At 35.0% G+C, this 24158-nt stretch overlaps 1 protein-coding gene across 2 annotated transcripts in view; it reads left to right on the forward strand.

The window, feature by feature from the left end:
* Window positions 1-24158, forward strand: part of cntn5 (contactin 5) — a 123723-nt gene that overhangs the window by 60654 nt on the left and 38911 nt on the right. For both annotated transcript variants that reach the window (XM_017416461.3, XM_017416463.3), the window contains exons 6-8: window positions 8171-8266; window positions 11709-11912; window positions 21943-22045. In XM_017416461.3, the coding sequence (XP_017271950.1) occupies window positions 8171-8266; window positions 11709-11912; window positions 21943-22045 (403 nt within the window). The remainder of the gene's footprint in view (window positions 1-8170; window positions 8267-11708; window positions 11913-21942; window positions 22046-24158) is intronic.

Here is a 24158-nt window from a genome sequence, read left to right on the forward strand (position 1 = left end):
TTCTTTTTTAAAATCTTTCAACCACAGAGCAATTTTTTTGAGTGTGAAGTCTTTCCATCTGACCTCCAAGTAAAACTGCTGAGTTGTCTTCTGAAATCAATAGCTTTAGTTTACAGTACTTGTATTTGGAAGAGAACTGAATTTAATTCTAGTTGCCATGTACCTCATAGCTTTCTACAAGATGTCCTTTCCAATCTGATGGCTGAATGGTAGGAGGGTGCAGGTTAAGTAGTGTAACACGGTAAATGCAGGCTGTACTACCAGTTCGTAGTTCCCATCATATTTATGATGGACTGTCGCTGTTCCTGCCTGAACTGAGTTCAACATTTGCAAGGTGTGTGTTTGTCAAATTATAATAAATTATCATAAATTGCTCAGAAAAATTACAGATCTATTCATGTAACTTATGAAAATGCACATGTACTCCCAATGCAAACAAACATCTGTGTACAGCAGGGATGTGATGTTTAACCGATTAATTGACACACATGCACGACGTGTGTACCAATGCAATTTTGGGATTAAATCAAGATGCATCAGTTTATTAAGTTGCCTTCAAGAAGACAGACTTTCTTATAAGCTTCTAAAATGGTTTAGATAAATATTTATTTAGGCTTCATTTTAAGTTCTTTCAAAGTTGTTCTTTGGACTTTGGCTGCTTTATTGCTTATTCTTGGTTAAATCCTTGTACCTTACCATGGCAACATAGTGTGCAGTGTATGCTTAAAAATAGTGAAGTGAATAAGTGGAGGACATAAGAAGCATCAGGACTAAAAAAACAGGGGTTTTTTGTGTGTATTTTTACATTAAAACGGTGCGTATAACATGTCTTAGCATCAGCAATTGCATTGACTCAACAATCATTTAATAAAGAGCATCCATCCATCCATCCATCCATCCATCCATCCATCCATCCATCCATCCATCCATCCATCCATCCATCCATCCATCCATCCATCCATCCATCCATCCATCCATCCATCCATCCATCCATCCATCCATCCATCCATCCATCCATCCATCCATCCATTTCCTGTACCAGGTTTGTCTGATTCAGTGGTGTGGGATATTAAAATTAGGTTAATTAAAATGTACTATAATGCATCTCTTCTGTCTTTCACCTTTGAGTCACTTTGAACGTAACCATGTTCCACCATTCATTGCAAGGCTGTAGAAGCTTGCACATAAAGATGCATCTGGCTGTTGTGGTTGCAGTTATTGGATTCTGCGCTGTGGTAAAACTTTCAAAAATTCATTCCTAAAGCAGATTTTGATATGATTTGTTTGGGGTCATGCTTGGTTTACTGGGAGGTGTGTAAGCTGATATGATGCCCTCTTGTCACACATCAGTATCATCCAAGCCACCTTTATAAAAATAAGATTCTCTAGCAGACAGGTCATTTTCCTGCAGACAGGTCAGTCCATATCCTGCTATTGAAGGTGTGACGGGGAGTAATGTGGAAAAATGCAGCACAGACAGAAAAAAAATTGCCAATGATTGCTTAAAGTTCAGTTCAGGGTTATTATTTGACTCCTTTACTTTAATATTTTTGTTCACTTTCTGTGCTGTGCAGAGACAAATGATATGTGGCCTGGAGGTCTGGAACTATGACCCTAAAGTGTCACTCATCGAATAAACATGTGGCTCAATTGTAGAGTTGAGTCAGCAACAAATACCTCATCTCCCCTGCCACCACTGTTGTTGATGCTGCCAACTAAAAATATAGCTGAAAGAGTCCATGTGGGAAAGCTATTTTTATGTAAAGATAGCAGGCAGAATTATCTTGCAGTTAAAGAAATAAACAGTATTTAGGGCAAGGAATAAACAAATAATTTCAGTAGGCAACAGAAAATATTACAAATGAAAGTCATAGTATTCCTGCTGCCAGGAACATCATGCACTATCTCACATGATCTTGTGTAATTTATCAAAGCTTGGAGTATGGGATGTGAATGACTCTCAAGTTTTACCTAACCAGATTTTAACTTCGTATCTGTAAAATTCACTGTGATATATCCATTTTTGTGTAGGCCAAAGTTGATTAACTGTGGTAGCCATCTTGAATTGGGTTGATTCCATAACAGGTTGTAGACCTACACATTATTATTGCTTTTTGAGAGTTTCATCAAAATCAATTCAGTGATTTTTGAGCTATTTTGTTAACAGAAAAGCACAGTTAATTCCAGCAGGTAATGCCAAGGTTTTAAGTAAATATGTTGCACAATGTGTTGGGAACAATGCTCAGCTACAACTGCACAAAATTTTAGATAAATATTTGTAAAATTGGCAGAATTATTGCTATTTTGTGTTCTCTAAGTTCAATTGACTGTGGTAGCCATCTTGAATTGGGTTGAGTCTAAACATTAATCAGTTGCAGATGGTGGACTAATGATTACTTTCTGAAAGTTTCAAACAAATCCATTCAATAGTTTGTGAAAAGTTTTATGAACAAGTAGAGTTGATTCTAAAAGTTAATGGCAAATGTTGCATGATCAGTCAGCACTTAGAATATAAGGTGAAGATCAGCCTCAGCTACTACCACACCAAACTGTCTTTCAATATCTATAAAACGGGGTGATATGATAGCCATTTTCGTGTTTCTAAGACTGCTTTGCTGTGGAGGTCATCTTGAATCAGACTGACTCCAGAAATTAATTAGTTGGAGATGTTCATCAAATGATTACTTTCTGATAGTTTCATTGAAATCTGTCTTGTCATTCATGAGATATTTTGCTGAAGATTCACACAGGCAAAAACAAAAACCTGAAGAGTCTTTTACATAAAACTGGCCAACAGCATGTTGTTCATTCTGATCATTATCCTCATTTTGCTGCTCATATAATACAACTGTATGTGAAGGATGCACAGTGGGGCTCATCTGCCTCAGAGATGTCATTGGTTTTCCTTGGTAGCTCATTCATATGTATGTGTGAAACATGGAAAGGTGGTTTGACTGCAGAAGTAGCATCTTGTTTCTGCAGGTTTGTGGTCTGCATGTTCAACATTTGTTTGATAAATTGTTTGTGCAGTCTGTCTTCCATATAGATTTTTTTTTTACTTTGGGATAATGAGTATTGTTGGCATTTGCACAAGCAATACATACTTGAAAAATAGATACGTGTCCATTTCTGTGTCCTTCACTTTGTTTTTGAGGAACCCCACCCTTGTGAACAGGCAGTGACACAGAGAGCTGAGGAGGCAGATAGATAAAAAATCAACCCTCAGAGTTTTATTTAAAGATATCCACAGTCTGCAGCCTGTTCCAGGATTATCCAGAGTATGATCTTAAATTTAATTAGACAAAAACTACATTGATTTAATTTGCCATTACTATATTATGCCCTTGATATGTAAAGTAGTCCCTAAAAGACAGACGTGTAAACATATATTATTTTTAGTATAGACATATACATTATAGGAACAAAAGTGCAGTGTTAGATATTTTGTAAAAATGTACTATAAAATTATAAGATCAAGTAATAAGTACTTAATAATAAATGTGAGATGTAATACATAATACAGCCGGTACATACCTAATACTTGATAAGTACCTATTACGTATAAGATACATACCTGGTACCTACAGGGTACCTAATAAGTACCAGATACAAATGTCTTTGTTTTTATCATTTAACAGACAGTTGCATTAGAGCTGTTTCTTAAAGAGGCCAAATTTAACATGAGCTCGAGCTCTACCTAGATCCATGTTCCACACCTGTTTAGAAAATTAATCTCTGGATCAGATTTTTTTTTTTTCCAACATAGATTTATCCATGGCTCTTTACCATAGTGATGGATTTCACTACCGTTTCTGTTTCTTCGTGCTGTACAAATATTCAGCAGCATCCGTGTGGTATAGTCTACATTTTTTTTCAAGTGCGACTCATCAAAAGGTTCCACAGGAACACATAAAGGTGCCCTGCAGCACACATTTGAATGCAGAGCCTTCCTTCCTTCTTTCCATGTATCAAATGGTGGTATTTATCACTCAGCATGCAGCCCAACTTTTTCTTCCCTTTTTATGTTGGTGCTGCACATTTTCATACAGTCACACTAGTGTTGATTTCTCCACCTGGTTTTGATACATGTAAGGACATTTTCTCTGAATTATTAAATTTTGATGTAAAGTCCAACTGGTCAGCCTTGCATTGTCTAATTCACTGATATCAGTTAGCTATTTATAGTACAGCAGCTAGTATTTCCAAGCACATTTGGCCCATTTTAAGACTAAAATCATCTCATGTTGAGAAATGACAGAGTTGTAGTTATTTTGGTCAAACCTTGAAAATCACATTATGCCCAATCACTCACAATTTTGCTCCGAAAGTATATGTTGTAAATCACTGTCAGCTACTACCACATCAAGGTTTAGCTCAATATTTGTAAAACTGACTGGCTTACAGCCGTTTTTGAGTTTGTATGATCTGTTGCGTGTGGCAGCTATGTTGAATTGGGCTGACTCCAAAATTTAAACAGCTATAGATGCACATGCAGTGATTACTTTCTGCAAGTTTCATTAAAAATTTGTTCAGTGGTTCATGAGATATTTGGCTGTCAAGCACATAAGCCCACACACACAGGCACAGGCAAAAATATCATCATCTTTATTTGCGTTTCGGATGATAACAAAGTTTTCAATCTATTACAGGAGCTCTTTATAATAGACATTTTAGACAGCATAGTTTGTCATTTCCAATGGGTGTACCATTCAAGGTTTAATCCTACTGCACAAAATCATTTATTGCAAGTTTTTTAATGATAAAAATAAATACCACATTTGATTGAATCAGTATGAGTTGTGTAGGGATGGCCTGATTGAATCGTATGGGCTCATACAACCTGAAGATTTGAGCAGCAGTCCTCTCTATCCTCTAGTTCTGAAAATTTGTCATGCCTAGCCTGCACACTGAGAACACTCCTGTTTCGTGCAAAAAATAATTAAATTGCATGAGGGAAGGTTGGGTCAAAGGTCTCCATATTATATCCAGTGGTCATGTACTTTGTTCAAAAGACCTTTCAGTAGGATTCTTTTTTTTTTCCACGTTTTTGTTTTGAAATTCTGAGCCACTGAACTCACACTTGGGCTGCTTTTTAGCCATGACTTTGAAGGCAGCAGGCAGGAAGGAGGCCCTCTGATCTTTTTCCCCAAAGAGTTCTCTCCTCTCTGCAGACATGAGTATGGCTGAATCTCAGGTATCGAGCCACTCTGAGCAGAACAGCAGTAATGAAATGTAAGTGTTGCTTTGACTCGAGCATTGAAAGATTCACACAAGCACACCACTCTGACATGTTCTGCAGGATCATTTGGTAATGTCCATTGACTGATTTCATGCTGACCTTGAAGGAAGTGATTTTCCTTTCGCACCTGCTTAAATGCTTGCTGACAATTTTATCAGTGAATCTCTGGATTTTAAGCGTTTACTCAGACATGTGTTCACTAGTTATTTTTAAGAAAGCTGTAAGGATCATCTCCTTTTTACATTATTATCAGCTACAGCCAAAAGCAAAGCAATCATGTTTTTGCCCATGTCTGTGCATTTGTCTTTACCTCTGGCAAAGTATCTCATGAATCACTGAATGAATTTTAATGAAACTTTTAGAAAGTAATAATTGGGTTGATGTCTACAACATCTTCAAACTTTAGAGTTAAGGTAATTCAAGATGGCCACCACAGCCAAGTGACCCTTAAATAGCAACAACAAAATGGCTATAATTCAACAGATTTTTACATATATTGAGTTAAGATTTGATCTGGCAGTAGCTGACAGGGAATCACATCACATATTGCAAGTGTTAACAGATCATATGAGATCATGCAGGATATTATTTGGTTGCAGTATTGCATGATATTGCACATAATGTTGTTTTTAATGTTTGATCAAAAAGGCTATCATTTTATCATTTGTCAAGATAAAATGATCTTTAAAACTCTGCCATTAAAGGTGGCAGGCTATAAAAACATCAATATTGATTTGTCTGAAGAACTAAGTGTGAAAAGAGCTTTTTGGTTTGTTAAAAGTTTTAGATAAGTGTAATAATGTATGAACACCTCTTACGTTGTTCTTTGTTCTCTCTGATTGCCCAAACACCCACTTGGTATTTGACATGCCTAATGATCATAGCGTCTATACTAGACTTTTCACATGACAATCAAACAGTGGTGTAGGTTTATGTAGGTGGCACTGATTTTTCTTTGATAACCAATTTATTTTCTACCTCAGTTGTAAAAATATATCATTTTCTTTTTGCAGACAAATATTTCCCAGGAAGAAAGTCACTCACTGTGATTAACTGTTTTAATGAGAATCTTCAGTTGGATGTAATATACTGTAGTCTGAATTCTTATTGTGCAATAACAACTTCATATGGAAGCATAGTAGAAATACTTCCAGGAGGAAATCAGTTTAATAGTTCTTAAATGAGGCAACCTGTCTGAAAAGACTTGTGTTTGTTGTGCATAATTTTTCTGGATGCGTGAATATGTACAGTATCAGACCCTCACTGCTCGTTGTTGCAGCAAAAGTAGTTACGCTGTAGATCTGCAATCTTATTTACTGTTTTGTTAGCCATTATTTCATGATTACCTCCATTTATCAACATGCATAAATCAGTGAATCTCACTGTATGTTTAGATGAGAGAAATATGTTGATGATGGCATATAGTTTGTGTTAGAATTTACAGAAGATAAGATAAATATGAGGAATTTACACTGACCTAAAAACAGACTGGTGACAGCTGCTGTTGCGTGCAGTGAACAAAGTTAAAATCATTTGCTTTTTGTCCCTGCTCTGGTGGCGCGTTTGTCAGCTCAAAAATAAAGATTTTTCACACACCAATTGAGCCGAGATATCAGAAAGAAATATCTCTTGGGTAGCAGTCCAAGACAGCTGTAATACAAAAATATATAAATAAATAAAATAAAATAGCTAAGGCAGCTTTTAAAGCATTTACATTGTAATATGGACCACCTAGTTGCCTCTAATTAAAGCTGTTCATTGTTTCAGCGTTGGATCCAGCTTATTTTCAGCAGAAAAAGCAGCATGACAGGGTATTCTTCAACCTGATACCACTAAGAATGTTGTTTATGAAACATGAAACATGCCATATGTATTTTTTATTTTTACTAGTCTTTATTTTAGTTTTTGTTCTTTTTTAGTAGTTCTAATTACCATTTGATGTTGGTAATTTGTCTCTGCTTAACTTTTAGTATAATTCTTTGTTCTGAGTCAGTTAAGTGTCATTAGTGTGTTCACAGGTTGAGCTAAAACCCTAAAAATAAAACTTCTATTACCAGAACATCAAATTAAATGCAACCCAGTGCTGCATGAAATCCTTTAACATAAAGTCAATGAACCATTATTATTAAATGTGTAGGGAATGTAAGTTTCCTTGAGGAATAATTGTTCAACAGTTCAATGGTAATGATCAAAGTCACGGAAGAAAAGTGGAGAAGACAAAAAGACCAGTTCTGAGCTATAAGGTTGTCAGCTGACTTTTTATACTTACAGAACCACCTAAACCTCATATTAACATCAAATTATTCATTTTGTCTTAAAATAAAGAAATGACTGTACCTCAGGTAGTTAGTTATATTCACACTCCAGTAACGTTCAGCTTCCCAATGCATTAAGTGAAAATGCATGCAGTAAATTAGCATAGAAAAGGCGTGAAGCTTGAGAGGTGTTTGGAAATGCAAACTGACTATTACACCAACTGTTGGCTTCACAAACAAAGTGTCTGTTTTTTGCTAGAAATCGCCCATTGTGAGATATTTATTTAGCATAATTGTGTGCAAAACATAAATAGAAAAGGTCTCGTTTTATTTAACTGATGAGCGAAAACAGAATCAGTAACTTTATAATGAACAAAGTGTGTGTTTAACTGTGCAGCTGGACAGTTCACAAGCAGAAACTCTCTAAGCAACTTTTGGGTGTCAATTAAAACACATATTACTATTTATTTGCATTCCTCATTAAATTATTTTAAAGGTGCCTTGCAGGGCTAACAACAGGCACTTTCACAAAACAGAGGCAGCTTAAAGATGAACTGATCTTTGTGCTTATTTGGCAGAGATGTTCTGGGAAAGTGTCCAAAGCTTCAAGCTACAGTCTAGATGTGAATAATTATTCAGTCCTGCTAAGAAAGCTTCTCTTTGCTTTCCATTCCAGATCTTGGTGCTTTCAGTACGCGAACCCGGGGTGGGGTTTCTGTGCGTGAAGGTCAAGGTGTGGTGCTTATGTGCACCCCTCCACCTCATTCACCAGGTAAGAACTCCCATTTCATACAGAAGCTTAACAAAATGAAACATGATCTTCCTCTCTTGACTTGAGGTTATTCAGCATCATTTCTATAACAGAAGGTATTTTTTTTTAGTGCTGAGGTGAATAGCTGGCTTTTTTTAAATATCTTTTTTATTACTTTCTACTCCGATCATTTGTTTTTATGTCCATTCGCTGGTATATTCATCCATTCCACTCAGATGATGAGTGTGATGAGTTATGGCAACAACAGAGCCAGAACACAGATTCTCAAAGATCATATTTCTTGGATCATTAGAAAAGGAATGGAATGTGACATAGCCAATTACTTCACATAAACAAAGAATGGGCACATTTTTTAATGGCACATCTTGAAAATCCTTGTCTGCAGTCAACCTCTGATGTAAAGTCTTATGCAAACCCTCAAACATCATGGTTTTTAAAGGGCTCTTAGTATTTAACATGTTATAAAAGTTAGTAGTAAAATAGAGAATAAAAATTATTCACACGTGTATTTGCAGTAATGTAAAACTGCAGCACAGAAGATTCTAACCTTAACCTCTATAAATTGAAGTGAAAATGGTTTCCTTCTTTGGGTAAAACTGCAAAATTCAGAAATGAGACGACAATACTCACATGGGTTTTTTTTATTTTATTTATTTTCCAAATGATTAGAATTGTGATTGGCATGTAATAAAAGTCAAACACAGGGACATGATGTTCTAAAATGATAGCAGTATGATGGAATTATAGATTTTCTGCCATCTGTAGTTTGTTGCAGCCTTTTCTCCTATCAACTCTAATTGATTCAGGTTTCGCTCATAGCAACATGGTGAAGGACCTTCGTGTTACATCGCTTGCATTAGGCTGACCAGCAGGATCGATACTTCATTCATGAACACTTAACAGTAAAAAGTGCAGTTGTGAACACTGAGAGTAAAGTCCTTTCTTTGGATTCTTCTTGTTTGCAAACGTATTCTAAATTATTTTTATGCAGTCAAAAAAAGCACTTTTGAATTGAAGTAGATAATGAAATCACACAAAAAGTGCCTCATGCCATTTTTTAGTTTTAATGAGTATTTAGTCTTAAATGTGTTTGTATAAATAGTGCATGTCTTTCTTTTTGCATAATTTTTAGATATTTTGCCACTTGTGCAAATGTTTTGTTTGAATAGTTGCTCCTTATGTGTTTATAAATGACAGCCCTGCTGCAACAAGCTGTTGATTTCAATACTCTTCTTTCAGGCTTATAAATCAAACTCAAATGCACAATATAAACGATGATTAACATTTATTTTCTCGACTTGAACTAAAAAATGATCTGCAGCAGCTATTTTTTTAATGCCACTGGCATAAATTCTGCCACTTCGATCGATGCCATGATGAGTCAGAGCATGTCACAATTGAAATGTATTGTATTGGAAGAAAATAATAATTAAACCTCATTTGTGTTAAATTGGTTGTAAGTGGATTCAGAAACATTAAAATTGACCTAAATTGGAGAGGCTGTGTAATTGAAAAATGATCTGCATACGTGTTTTGTTTTGATTTTCTCCCATTTTACGGTTCTCATCAGTTTTGTTGTTTGTTTTCATTTTTTTTCTAATAATACCGTATTTATTTTTGTGGTTAATAAAAGGCTATTAGGCAACACTATATGTTCAAAAACTTCCATAATGTTGCTGTCGACCAAAACTCTTGAACATCAATTTTTCATTATTTACATAAATTATTTTATTATTTTGCATCAATCAACTTTATTGGTTGCCCGTCATATGTCTGTGGTTTTATGGATGGGTGACAAAAAGAGAAATTTCTAAAACAGATGGTGAACTTGTGACCACACGGTTTGTTTAATTAAAAATAAAAATGTTTTTTTTAATTTTAATTTCCTTGAAAATTGCATTTTTTTTTATAAATGCAAGCTTTCTGCCCAACAGTAAAACATATTTGTTTGTATCTTGAGGTTTACAGCAATAATCTGAATTGCTAATCCGTTCTTTCATTTTTAAATATTGTCTTTTCAGCAAATTAAGCAAATGATGATTAAGCTTGAAAATCATCAATTTTGGCATACATTACTGAAAATTCGTATCAAATTCTACTTGTAATAATAATAATAATAATAATAATTTGTAAATCCACATGGCATTTTAAGAAACAAACCACGTCATTACTGATATTCCCACAGATCAGGATAATCCTGTATGGCTGCAAATAAAATATGAATAAATTTAAACCATAATTCACATAGTTTCAAAACTTTGATATTTAATTTGAAATTTTAAACTACAAAGTTAAATAATTCCTCTTTTTTTTAGTTCTGCTATAATTAAAAGGCTGCACCTGCTGCTTAATGACCCTAAACCCGTGCAATATGCACAGTCATTCAGGATTTAGTCTATCACACTGTTTGCCAGTTTTATTGTCTGATGTCACTTGGTAATTAAAATAAATCCACTGCAAATCACAAACTCAATGAAGCCCTGTTTAGTCTTCTTTTTAATGTATTTGTTTTCTTTCTTCAGTGCCTCAGGATATTTTTTTAGACTTTGTAAAAACAAGTTAGATCCATTGTTGTTGCACATTTATTACACTGAGCTATATTTTTACTGCATATCAATACATGTCGGATAAGATAAGAAAAGCACAACTTGGATGCATCAGTAATTATTTACATTTTTCCTTTTTTTTTTGCCAGGAACTCAATCATAAACTGCCTGCTGGCGTTCCACGAGGCATGAAAAGTCCCTTTGTAGTCTGAAAGTTGAGACTTGACATGAGATACAGTATAAAGTCGGATCGTGAGAGTTTTGACATACATCTGAACTCTGTCAGTGTGTAAAAAAAACTGTTACAGAGACGCTACACTGTAAAAATGTTGCAGTAACTTTCTGACAGTTAGATGACAGTAAGTCAATGAATGAATATCTACAGTATGAACATTATTTATCTACAATACCATGACTGTACTTTACTTTACAGTGTGGTTACTGTTTTTTTTATTTATTCTAACATGACTGTATTTTTATTTTTTAAAGTAATATTACTTTATTATTAGTTTAATGTTTTTCTGTGAATTTTTACATGAAACTATGATAACAATTACCTTTTTGTTGAGTTTCATAATCTCATCTACAGGAAAAAAAAACATATCTTTTTACATTTCTTTCCATTTTTCAGCTTTGTATTGTAAACTGGCATACAGTAGAGAGGACCCTACAGTCAATAACATACATTTTACCACAATCAGTAATATATTATACATACATTTTACAGACGCCTTTCTACCTGCATTACTGTGAAATCCTGTCAAAAATTTAAAAAATCATTTACAGGGTAGATTTAGATAAAATTCAACTTTTATAAACACAAGGAATGGGTCAACAATCAAAACATATTAAAGTCATGTATTATTTAATCTCTATATCCTCCCATCTTTTCACAGAGATTATCTACAGTTGGGTGTTTAATGAGTTTCCCTCGTTTGTTGCTGAGGACAGTCGGCGCTTCATCTCGCAGGTCACGGGGAACTTGTACGTCTCCAAGGTGCAGCCCTCAGATGTTGGAAGCTACATCTGTCTGGTAAAGAACACGGTGACGAATGCGAAGGTCCTGAGTCCTCCAACTCCTCTGACACTTAAAACTGATGGTGAGGATCCAATCGGCTAAATTATTTAGACTATTGCTGAGTCTTCTCTCTGCTCATCGGATTTGACTGTGCAGCAGATTTTTTCTGAGCTCTGTTAAAGTTTTAGCTCCTATTGATTAGTTTTAGTGCAGATGAAAATCTAAAAATCGATTTTATATTATGCATCTGTGCTGCTTTGTATCATAATGTGTTTGGAGATGTTTTTTTAGTTCAGATTGGTTAATAAAAACCAGCCCTGCTCCCTCCTTAAGGTGTTTTGAATACCATACCCAATGTAAATAGATAGTGAGAGATTCTTTAATGTTAGTGAAGGGAGTCTTTGCTCACAATGTGCTTTCCTAAAACTGGCCATCAGGGAAATCATTTCCCTGCATAAAATTAACTGAATCAATGGCCCTTGCAGTGGATGGGGGTTTGAGCTTTTATTTTTGCCTCTCAGGAGCCACACTGCCAAGCTGTCTGTTGGATACAGGCGTGAGCATCACCTCCAGGCATTTTACCTCTGACTTTACAAAGAAATGCCCATCACATAACACAGGTGTCTGTCATTGCTGAGTTTTTTTTTTTTAATTCACTGTGATAATATACTCACTGAAGCCGTTAAACACTCTTTGTCTTCTGAATTGTTTTTTTTTTTTAATGTTGCAACAGGATTACATTCCCTCCAGCAAGTTTGTTGCTCTTTAATTGCATAACCCTGTTTGAAGTCACCCAGTGAGACGTACAGACTACTACTTCACACATAATCGTGCTAAAATAGTCGTCACACACTAAACCAGATTCAAAACACAGTCAGAAGGACATGCGGTCAGTCACGCTTTCTAATGAGCAAAAAAATTATTTGTTGATGATTTTGGGTTTTTTTAATATTGAGTGAAGGAAAAGAAATTAATGTTTCAGCAACTGTGGGATATGTTTTTGCAAAAAGCTCATCCCTTCATAACTAATGGATTGTTTACATGTTTAGAAGAGCAAATATTGAGCCTCTTCCAAACCATGTTAGGTAATAAAAGCAAGGTACAGGAATAAATTAATCATTCACATTTTGTAGTTATTTAAATTATTTAAATAGAGAAAAGATGGATTAGTCTTTTGATAATTGTAACCTCAAATATATACAGTGCCTATAAAATTATTCATCCCTTTGCATGTTTTATGCTTTTATTGCTGTCATAAATCAATCACGGTCAAAATAAATAGGCTTTTTATACAAAAAACAACAACCCTTCAATGTCAAAGTAAAATCAAACTTTTACAGAGTAATACCAATGAAATAAAAATGATATATATACATACACACACACATACAAGTATTAAAAGCTCTTTCTGAATTAACGAATTAAAAAACGAAAATTGGCTTGGTTTCTTGTTGCTTTTGACACATATTGTGGTCACCAGGCCTAAATACTTTATATTTTAAAAATAAAAGGGGTGGATGCTTTTAAATCTGGAAAAAGATATATGTTTTTGAAACATTTGAAACGTATAGGTCATAAAAAATTCTAATATTTGAGAAAAAAAAACAAAAAAGGGCATAAACTCTAAAAAACCTTATTATTTAGTACCTGCTGACTCTGCAAATTTAGCCATTGAACAGATGGTTTCATGTAAAAAGGTAATGTGTTTGCAGCTTGTAAACGACTGTAGATAATGAATGTACATTTAAGATTTAGCTGTACGAAAACATGGCTGCCTAAAGAAGAATATGAGAACGAAGGTATGGTTTTCCAGTTAACATTTATGCAGGGACCTTTGAGTAGATCGAGTCACAACATGGAGGTTAAACGTTAAAATCTCCGGTCACAGTAACGCGCCTGTTCAGTGCAGATCAAAGACAGCATTTCAGGACAAGAACGTAGCAGTGAAGCATGTTGAGGTAAGAGGCTGCTTCACTTCTTCAAACTGAAAGGTTTGTTGTCACTGCTTCTGCTCTGACTTCTGCAAAATATCAAAGAGTGCTCAAAGATAATGCGAGTCCATTCATGTGGAGGTTAAAGTTAAATCCTGAATTGGACCATTCAGCAGGATAATTATCTTGAGCGCACTACCAGACCCATTAAGGAATGGCATAAATGTAGAAATGGATGGTTATAGAATGGGGAAGTCAAAGCCCAGATTTTAATCCCATAGACATTTTGTGGGGATGTGAACAGGCTGCGCATAAAAGAAAACCCTCAAGCATCTTGGAACTAAAGAAATAATGCATGGGAGAGTGCTGAAAAACTTCCAGAGAGTGGACGATTATTCTAAAGCCTTACAAAGAATTATAGCTAAAGAGCACTACAAAAGCTCCAGAGCTAAAGGTGGACTTAGCTTTTTATACAAAATTAAATCTTGATATTTTTTTCCTAATAAATTAAATGAACATGACATTTATTTTCTATCTTTGCACTGCTTTAAAAATTAGGCTTGCACCATTTATTGTTAAAGTATGGAGGTTACAATATACACAAAGACAAAAAGAGTATTTCGATTTCCTTTATAAAAAGTCCACTATAACACGTTTGACTAGAACTTTTTTGTTGCAAAAATTAAAGGAAAAGTTATGTTTTCTTTAAATATTATTTGCAGAGTCAGTCTGATGAACACATGAGGCAATTGTGTATTTGTGTATGTATGTGTATATGTATAAATATATATATATATATATATGGTTATATATATATATGAACAACCAATATTACTTCAAGTCTGCATCGACAGAAGGTCCCAAAAGAATCCAGAAGAACATATGAAGCACTGCAGGCCTCACTTGTCTCAACTAAGGTCAGACTTCCTGATTCATGGCCTCTGTGAGAGAGATCCAAGGCCAAAAGCACTGCTGACCAAAAAGAAAGTCTTTTGGGAAGAAATAATTGGACTTATGAGTCAAAAGGGGAACTTTTTGGAAGCTGTAAAACTAAGACTGCATTTCAGTAAAGCCTCATACTGGCAGTCAAACATGGTAGAGGTAGTGTGATGGTCTGGGGCTGCTTTGGTGTGTCAGGAACTGGAAGACTTGCTGTGATTGATGGAACCATGAATGCTGATCTAAACCAGAAAATCCTGTAGGAGAATATCTAACTATCAGTTTGTGACCTTAAGCTCAAACTTACTTAGGTTCTGCAGCAGGACGATGCTCCGAAGCACAGCAGCAACATTTCTGATTGCAGTTGTTGCCACCAAAGGTGGGACTATCAGTTATTAGGTTTTTTTATTTATTTATTTTCCTTTAATAAATGAAATCATCATGTAAAAACTGCATTTGAATTTACTCTTTTTCTGGTACTACAGTAGCATGTGTTTGCTGATCTGAAATGTGTGTGACAGACAGAAAGGCAAAAACAAGAGAAATCTGTGAGGGGGCAATACTTTTTCACAGCACTGTATATAAAAAGGTATAAAGCCAGTTCTGGGTGTCACAAGGAGAAGAACAAAACAAAAAAAAACTATTATGGCATGTCAAATCTTTAGCCTGGATTAACAGAAGAATATTGTAAAAATACAATGGTGTCAGTGTGAGTCAGACAGCAAATTGAAAAACCTTATTTCACTCAACAAAATCACTTAAGAGGATTCGCAGGATCACCTGCTTTTGTGTAAGCTTGTTTGAAACCACTTGTATAGATTCTAAAGTATTATAGATTTAAATATGGCAATGCGTTCCTCCAAAGACGAAAGAAATGGAAAAACTAAAAAAAAGTCCTGTTTTAAAAAAAATTGGGTGCAGCTGTTCTTCCCTACAAAATTAACAGTCATTTCAGAATGATTTTCTTTTCTCTCAGATAGATTGATTCAGTTGTTTCTGTATTTATTTATTTCATTTTCATTTTTCTGTGTGAATGCATTTTCCTTCTTCCATTCCTAGCACAAATGCTCTTTTCTTAAAGTGTCCAAAAACAAAACCAAAAAACAGTCATTTTCTTATTTTCTTGTGTGGTTGAGATACAAGAGCACCAGCTCTGTCCCCTCCAGCACAGCATGGCCGGAATAAATCTCTACACCTGTAGGTTCATTATGCCAATAAATACCTCGGCCTATTTTGCTTTTCAAATCTCGTGATGCTCAGCAGCCTTCTGTATTGTGAATCTGGGTGTGAAAATTCTGCAAATTGTATTGGCACACCTTGCAGTAATCACCCAAATGTTCCAGTGCTGTCTGCACCCTTCAGTCATTGGAGTCTGACCAATTAGACATCGCAATCTGTGCCTCAGTAAAACTGAGCGATCATTACACAACAGACAGTTCACGGTGGATCCGTGCACGAATCTCCACTGTCGGCTCCAACTCTGACTCTGTTAATCAAAACAAGCATCTGGGCTCTATTATACCCTGCTGGAGGCCATTGATCGTCGAGTCGCAATCCGCCCTGAGCAGAACAAGGCTAAACAATAAGCTCCAGACTAATACTTTGTTCTAAACTTGTCAAAAATAACATTTGTCATACTTCTTCAGTGTAAGTTAAACAAATAGGAAAAGAAAACACTGCTAGCAAGTGCAACAGCATACAGTTTCGCTGGGTTTCAAGATATTCTTTTCCACTGTATGTTGTTCTTATTTGTGATCTTTGTTCATTATAATAAATATAGAAATATGTATGACATAAATTTTACAGTCAACCCAAATCCAGAAGGCTGCCGCAGCAAAGCAGTCTTACTCAACAACAAAAAAAGGGTGATATGTCAATAAGTTTTACAAGGACTGAGCAAATATGTAGTTTGTTAGTAGCTGAGACTGATCTACAAGTGACCATGCAAGATCTGTATTTGTGAGGTTTTGGGGTTTTCTACTGCCTCTGTCTCCAGTGTTTTTCCATTCTTCCTCAGTCTACACTCGGTGTTCTGCCACGCCCACCTCCACCTGTCAGTAATGAGTTTCACACACCTGTGCCCACTTACCGATCATCCTCTGTGTTTTATAAGTCTGGTCTTCTCCTCCACTCTCCGCTGGTTCATTGCTTTTGGTTCATGCTTGTCATCCTTCGTCCTTGTTATCGCTCCATGCGTCGTTTGCTTTTGTTTGTACTTAGTCTCAGTTTTTGTTGCCACGTCAGCCTCTTGGTTTTTGTTTGTTTTTATTTAATAAATTAGTTTTCCTTTAAGATGAGTCTGTACTCTGGATTCGTCTCCGTTTCCCCACATCCTGACAGTATTTAAAACTTTACTAATAAATATTAGAATCAACTCTTCAGGTAAAATATCTTGTTAAGCACTGGTTGGATTTTAATGACATCACTGGGTGTACATCTACAACTAATTAACTTTTGGATTCAACATAATTCAAGATGCTCATCACAGCCATCTGACTTTGGAAAACATGGTGATAAAATGGTGAGAACTTGGCCAATTTTGCAAATTTTGAGCTAAAATTCTCATCATTTGTTTGTTAGCAAAAATAGCTATACTTAATGGATTTTACAGATATTAAGCTAAAATTTGGTATGGTGGTAGCTAATAATCATTTACAACACATACTCCGAGTGCTAACAGATCTTGTAAGATCACATATAATGTTATTTTCCCAATTTCAACAAAACGGGTGCAATTTATCTTTTCAAGATAAGATCATTTTAGTTTAAAATGTGACATGCATTACATCAAGGAATGCCATGCCTTTAATTTAAATGTTTTATTGTAAAACTACCACTGTTTCTAACAAACAATTCAAATCTTTTGAAGAAGCTTTACATTTATAACTACATTCAGCACACAGAGACCTTCAGTGTAATTTTATGTGGGATATAAAAGATGACACTAACCAAATCTGAGCTCCTGACATTTTTTAAAAGCTTTGTTTGGATCCATAATCTTGGTAAGTGCAGGAGTAACCCTTGCAGATATTTTCTGCTATGATGAGTGGGTAAATAATATGGAAATTGTTCCTTAATAATTACAACTCGTAGTATTTGGGTGCAGGTATATGGCCCCTGGATAGCGAAACGAACCCTGGATATGTGTTATCTTTTGCTCCCAGATAAGTAGAGAGGTTATTAGTATGGTTTTAGCACCAGAACATTCGTGCTGCTTTGAGACATCTCCTCCCCCGTGCAGCCAATGATATCAGGGAGGTATAATATTTGCAGAAGTCTGTCTACACACAGATATATTTTCTTTTTTGATTCAGTAAACTAATATTGAAGTCTCTCGACTGAAATCCCTGTGGAATCAAAATGTATGTTTAAGTGTTTTTACATCATATTGCATATATATGCATCTATTCTTACCTGGCAAAAGCATAGAAGTCTTATTATAGGACCTAAGGGCATTTTAAAGTTTATTTCCTGGGAACCTACTCAAAAAGATTGATGACTTATTCTTTACTGAGAGTGCATACTAATTAGCTTCAAATAAGCCCATCTTTGAATTTTAATTTTAGGCACAGAACTGACCGATGACAGAACACGAGGCTTTTTGGGAAGCAAATAAACTCTTTAGTCTCTATTTTTAAAGGAACTTTGTAAATAGGCTTGGGTTATATTGATAAGCTTGTAAATTGCATTTTAAGTGACAATAAATATAAAAACAGGAATGAACATGCTGGCGTCATGATGTTGTGTATCTCTTGTTAGCTGTGTTACAGAGCACTAAAGTAAATGTCTGGACTACATAAACATGTTGCAACGCTGCATTTGCATAGAAATAATACTATGCATAAACAACAGCATATGAGAGATTAGGTTGTTGAAGGTGTTTTATGTTTTCTTTTTTTATTGTACGAATTACCTACACCTTCAGCCTCCTCTGATTTATAACCCACTGTAGCCGAGATGTTAGTTTGCAGAGCTATTTCTAACAGAGACTAAATTGCTGTTTAAATTATTATACAGTTTACAGGAATTTTAAACACACAAACTCACAACTTTACTAACACAGCCAGACAGAACAAACATTGCATCGACACAGAACCCGTCCAACAACAGCAAGTCATGTTTCTCATCCACTTCTGATCCACTTCACTTCGTCTGCCCTGATCTGTGGTAACTACAGCAAAAACTTTGATTATTAGACTTTATTTTCTTCAGACTTGGTATTATTTATTATTATTTTAAAACAAGTAAACACTGGGGTTGGAACAAGACACTCATTTCATGAGACGGGATGGGACAAGCTACAAAAACAAGACAAGATTTTAACAATAGTTTTGAGTGACCTTTGAAATCAAAAGGTCAAACTCATTTAACAAAGGAACAAAATAAAAACCTCATTAAGAGCCAACCTTTTACATATATATATATATATATATATGTTCTAGAAAATTTTTTAAAAATGCCATTTTTCTTTTGTCAAAAAAGTCAAAATGATGACATTCCTCTTGCTTTTTCTACAAATCCCTCAAAAAAAAATTTAAATAACCACAGTACAAAAAATAGGTTTAGGTTTAGGGCTAACAGAGAACAATGAGGAGTAAGATGTTGTTTCACCTTGCCTCAATGTTTTAATTGAGTCTTTTTTGATCAACTCAAATAGATTAATGACAGGTTCAGTTTTGTTTTCTCCGCTTCAAAGTGAGTTAATCACTGTGTGGACTCAGCAGCACTGAGTCGGTTCTGTTTTTAATAAATGTGGGACAGACAGTCTTCCTCAGCACGCAGCTGCAGAGGCTGCAGAGGGACGGTGGAAGCTGCTGCTGGCTTGACTGACGTGCAGTCTAATTTCACAAAATAAAATCATAAGACAGCTTATTTTGGGGATTTGGGAGACAGTTTTCAACTTTACAAGAAATCTTGTGATGTTTAAATCTCACAGCTAGCCCTTAGTACAAACCAAGTAGCTTGGTTTGGTTGTTGTTGTTTCTGGTGCCATGAAGTAAAATGCCGGGTTGGGCCAGGCTGAAAATGAAAGAGATGGAGAGCAGTATCTCATCTTCTGGATGTTCAGCATCAGTTTTTGGTATTGTGCAATATGGATGTCACAACAATCCAGGAGCACATTGCTTTAAGCTTTTGTTTATTGTGCGTTTAGTGATTTAGTCAATATAGCTCATCTTTCTTTGCTTTAATTAACACATTCAAGGAACCTTTTCAGAAACCAAACTAATACAATAGTAAAGAAAAGCAATAAGGAGGTAAATCTCAGCTATTTGCAATTCTATTGAGAATAATATATTTGTTTTAATCAGAACAGGCAGAAGTTCTATTCATTTTCCTTGCCTCCAATATTTAATTACAAGATTAGAAAAAAAAATCAATAATGGTAAATTGAATTAAAGTAAATTTACAAGAGCTCTTTTCTTTTTGTTTTGCTCACTAATGCAGTAAAGATGTAGTGTCAAATATTTGAGGATAACCTCTTGGAGGGATTATATTGAGAAACCATTCCAGTTATTAATAAGTTTAACGAACAAAAAACATTTTTGTTGATACAAATTTACAATAAAATAAAATAAATAAAAGCCATTTCAACTTTTGTCATTGATATTTTTTGTTTTAGCTGGAATAATCAATTTAATTTTTTTCTTCATTGGATTGACAATTCCAAAGAAAGAGCAGATTTTTAGTTTTATTAGCTGGGCATGACAGTCATATTACTTTTAAATTGGTTTGAAGAAGCACAAAAGAAAAAAGTAATTTTTTTATATGATTGATAAATGAAACTGAAACATAAAATATAGTTATGTTGCATTTGAGGGTTTGGTTGACTTTATTTCTTAAAGTTCTATCAAGTCCAGCCACTGAGACTGAATATAATATTGAAAATACTATAGCAAGCGCGAGTGACATATTGCAAATTCATTATATGTGAAGGGCTCCTTTGGAGCCATAAACGTTGAGAATGAGATTGAAATTGAAAAGTTCTTTGGAACAAATATTGTAAAACTCTTTTACCATACATAGTGGGCCCCAATTCAATAACTCTTCTGCAGAATTCATTTGATCATATAAAAAATGTTGTCAGCTACACGTAAAATGTCTATTTATGGTTTCTCAAAATGTCACGTCAGTCATTTGTCTTACTGATCATATACTTCATGATGCAAGTGTCGCAGCATTCCCTTCAGTGTCATGATATGTTTTGAATTGTATTCACGCAGGAAGCAGGAATAACAGTGTGTCCACTCATGGTGTTCACATCAACACTGTGTGTGTGTGTGTTTAACATTCTTCTACCCTAAAAAAGTAAAACACTCATGTAATATTCATATTGTAAACTCCCATTTAGTAAGACTTATAATCATAATTAGATCCCAGATGATGGTGTTTGCCTTTGTTACTCTGAATTTACTCAATGCCATCTGACATATCATTCTGGCAAATGGAAATAAATGGTCGGCTTAACATACAGATGAACAAACAAAGAAAGCATGTCCTCTGGCTATGATTTAGAGAGAAGGTGTTAGGCACTGTGGCACTTAGCAAGACTGATAACACACTATCATTTGTGTCCTTCACAATGTGTTTGCAAACTGTCGGGCGGATTACTAATTCTTGAGGACAATAGAGTCCTGTTCCCTGTTGTCACTGGAGAATATTTGTTAGTACATCATCCTAATGTTCTATTTTTTTTGGGGGGGGGGATTTTCTGAAAGCAGTCTTTGAGCTCTGCTATTTTGCTTACATTGTTGCTTTTTGTCAACTGACAGAAACTGCACATGATTAAAAAAAACATATCAAAGTGTAACACAGCATGTGTTAAATCTGCATTGTAGATTTTAAAAGGATTGTTGTTCGGTCACATGCTATAAAGCTGATCTAATTTAATATAAAGTGCAACAGTAAAAGGGAATAAAATGAAGATAGAGAGTTGAAAAAACACATTTATACACACCATACCAGATGGTGCGCATAATGTGCTTTCCACACCTGTACAGACTGAGACTTAATGTACTATATATTAAAACAAATTTATAAAGACAGTATTTTGGGGCAAATTTAATTTACTGTTGTGCTTTCTTTTGCATAGTCATTAAACAGCTCCTGTTGGAATGGGAAATTCCATTCTTAAATTGCTGAAATCCGTTTCTATGTAGGAAGCAAAAGTTTCATAAAGGATAGGAAATACAGTAAGTAGCTGTGGTTCTAATTTCTTCAATTTCTCTTTTTTAACCTTTGCAGGTGTCATGGGTGAATATGAGCCCAAAATTGAAGTGCATTTCCCAACATCTGTTCTGGCTGCCAAAGGAGTGACTGTCAGGCTGGAGTGCTTTGCTCTAGGGAAGTAAGTAAACAAGGACAAAGTGCACAAATATAGATTATTGTTTATTACAGCTGCATCATACAATTCATCAGGAACAGCAAGCTGCAGCGTCTTGTGTTGCCTCTGTTACTGAGAGATCCTCCAGATTGTGCTGTCTGTGTTCTTTTCTCTTCTTTAAATTTCATTATTCCATTACCTGAATGGGGACCAGGCATATCTTGTCTTCGGGCAGTATGTTAAGTGAGTGTTGAGAAGTGCAGCATTGGGGCTTTGCTGTTAGATGGCATGTTAGTGCACAGGGAGGGAAAAGACTGAATGGGGAATTCAGCCCAAGGGACACATGTGTTCTCATAATTGAGAGCCCTAATGTATCTGTGTTTTCTGGTTGTTTTTGGGGTCTGTTATGAATGCAGAAAGCCAAGGTCATGGGTTTGAAAAAATGAAATTAATAACAGTTGTCTGGCAGGAAAGAAAACACTCTTTTACGCTTCAAGGCTAAATCCAAACCATTTACACTGCTGCTCGAGTAAGGTTTGGTTTATTATCTATTGCTTATTAAAATCCAAATATTTTGTACACTTTATTTAAAATATTCAAATGCTTAAATTACATGCAGGTCATACATAAAAGATTTAAACTTTCATATCAAAGGGATTGGCCTAACATTTTATTCTTATAATTTAAAAAAACAAAATCTGAAGTAATGCTTGGTGTAACACTGATAATACATTTTACAACACTAAATGACCTGTTACTTTGAAAACAGGAAAATATAACTATCAAAAAAATTCTGACAAATAGAATAAATATGGTGTATATAAATAAACTGAATACAAATGTAATAGCCATAAGTTTGATACAGAGAAAATGGAGATATTGGAGCTGAACCAGGCTAAAAAGATGAGAGTTGAGGGAAGTTTTAAAGGTGGAAAAAGTCTCTGGTACAGATGGATAGCACGAGAGAGTTCCAGAGATAAGGGGCAGTATGACTCAAGGCTCTCAAGCTAATTGCAGATCGCTTGGCAGATGGAATAGAGAATTGGGAAGAGGAAGAGAATTGGAGAGTTTGGTATGATATGCAAGGCTGGAGTCTTTTAGAGAGATGTGGAGGAGCAAGATTATGGAGGGTTTTGAAGGTGAGAAGGACCTTTAAATCAATGTCATACTGAACAAGGAGCCATTGGAGTTATTTGAAGATGGCAGTGATGTATTCAGTAGATGGGGTTCTGGTGACAATGTAAGCTGTAGAGTTCTGGGCCAATCAAAGACTTTAAATAGATGCCTTTTAAACTAGAGTGATTTGAATTGCAGTTTAGTTGAAAGTAAGAGTGTGGATGAGAGTTTTGTGACACTGTCTGTTATTAAGTTTTGAAAATGTTGAACAAGTAAGAATAGTAATACGTCTTGCAAAAAAAAAAAAAAAAAAAAAGTCTGCGGTCAAGAATGACATCTATAGACAGATTGTGGAATCGAGAGTGAGAGAGGCTGGAGTTTGAGCCAACAGGAAGAAAGTATGTTTTATCAATGAGGAGATTTTGGACAAACCAGTTCGTAATTTCTTATTTAAGAACAGGGAAAAGGGAGAAAGTACAGAAATTGGTTTAGTCAACAAACAAAGCTGGGTGTCATCATCATATTAACAGAATTGAGTATTGTGTTTCCTGAAAATAGAACCTAAAGGAAGTGGATAAATTATATTAAACAGAAGTATTTCAGGACTGAGCCCTGGGGTACACCAATGGTAGCTGGCATAATAGAAAATAATTTCTGTTAAACAGCTTACTGATTTTTTGATCTCAGATGCATTTTGTATATGTGAATTCAGAAAAAAAAACATTGAATGCACACTTGTATTTTAGTGAAGTGAAGTGAGATTTATTTATATAGCACTTTTCAGTAACAAGGCGATCCGAAGTGCTTTACAACAGAAACAACAACAGAATCAAATACAACAGGTACATAATCAAACTAATAATCTAAATGAAATATAGGATAATCCAAATAAAATCCCGAAACCAGACATATCTAAGCATGAGCTAAGACAGTCAAAATAGTAGCTAAAATAATCTAAATGAAATCATAATCAAATATAGAAATACAGAAGCAAAAACATCAATCATGTATAATCTAAATG

The sequence above is a fragment of the Kryptolebias marmoratus genome, linkage group LG2, assembly GCF_001649575.2.
Source record: "Kryptolebias marmoratus isolate JLee-2015 linkage group LG2, ASM164957v2, whole genome shotgun sequence".
NCBI classification, from domain to species: Eukaryota; Metazoa; Chordata; class Actinopteri; order Cyprinodontiformes; family Rivulidae; genus Kryptolebias; species Kryptolebias marmoratus.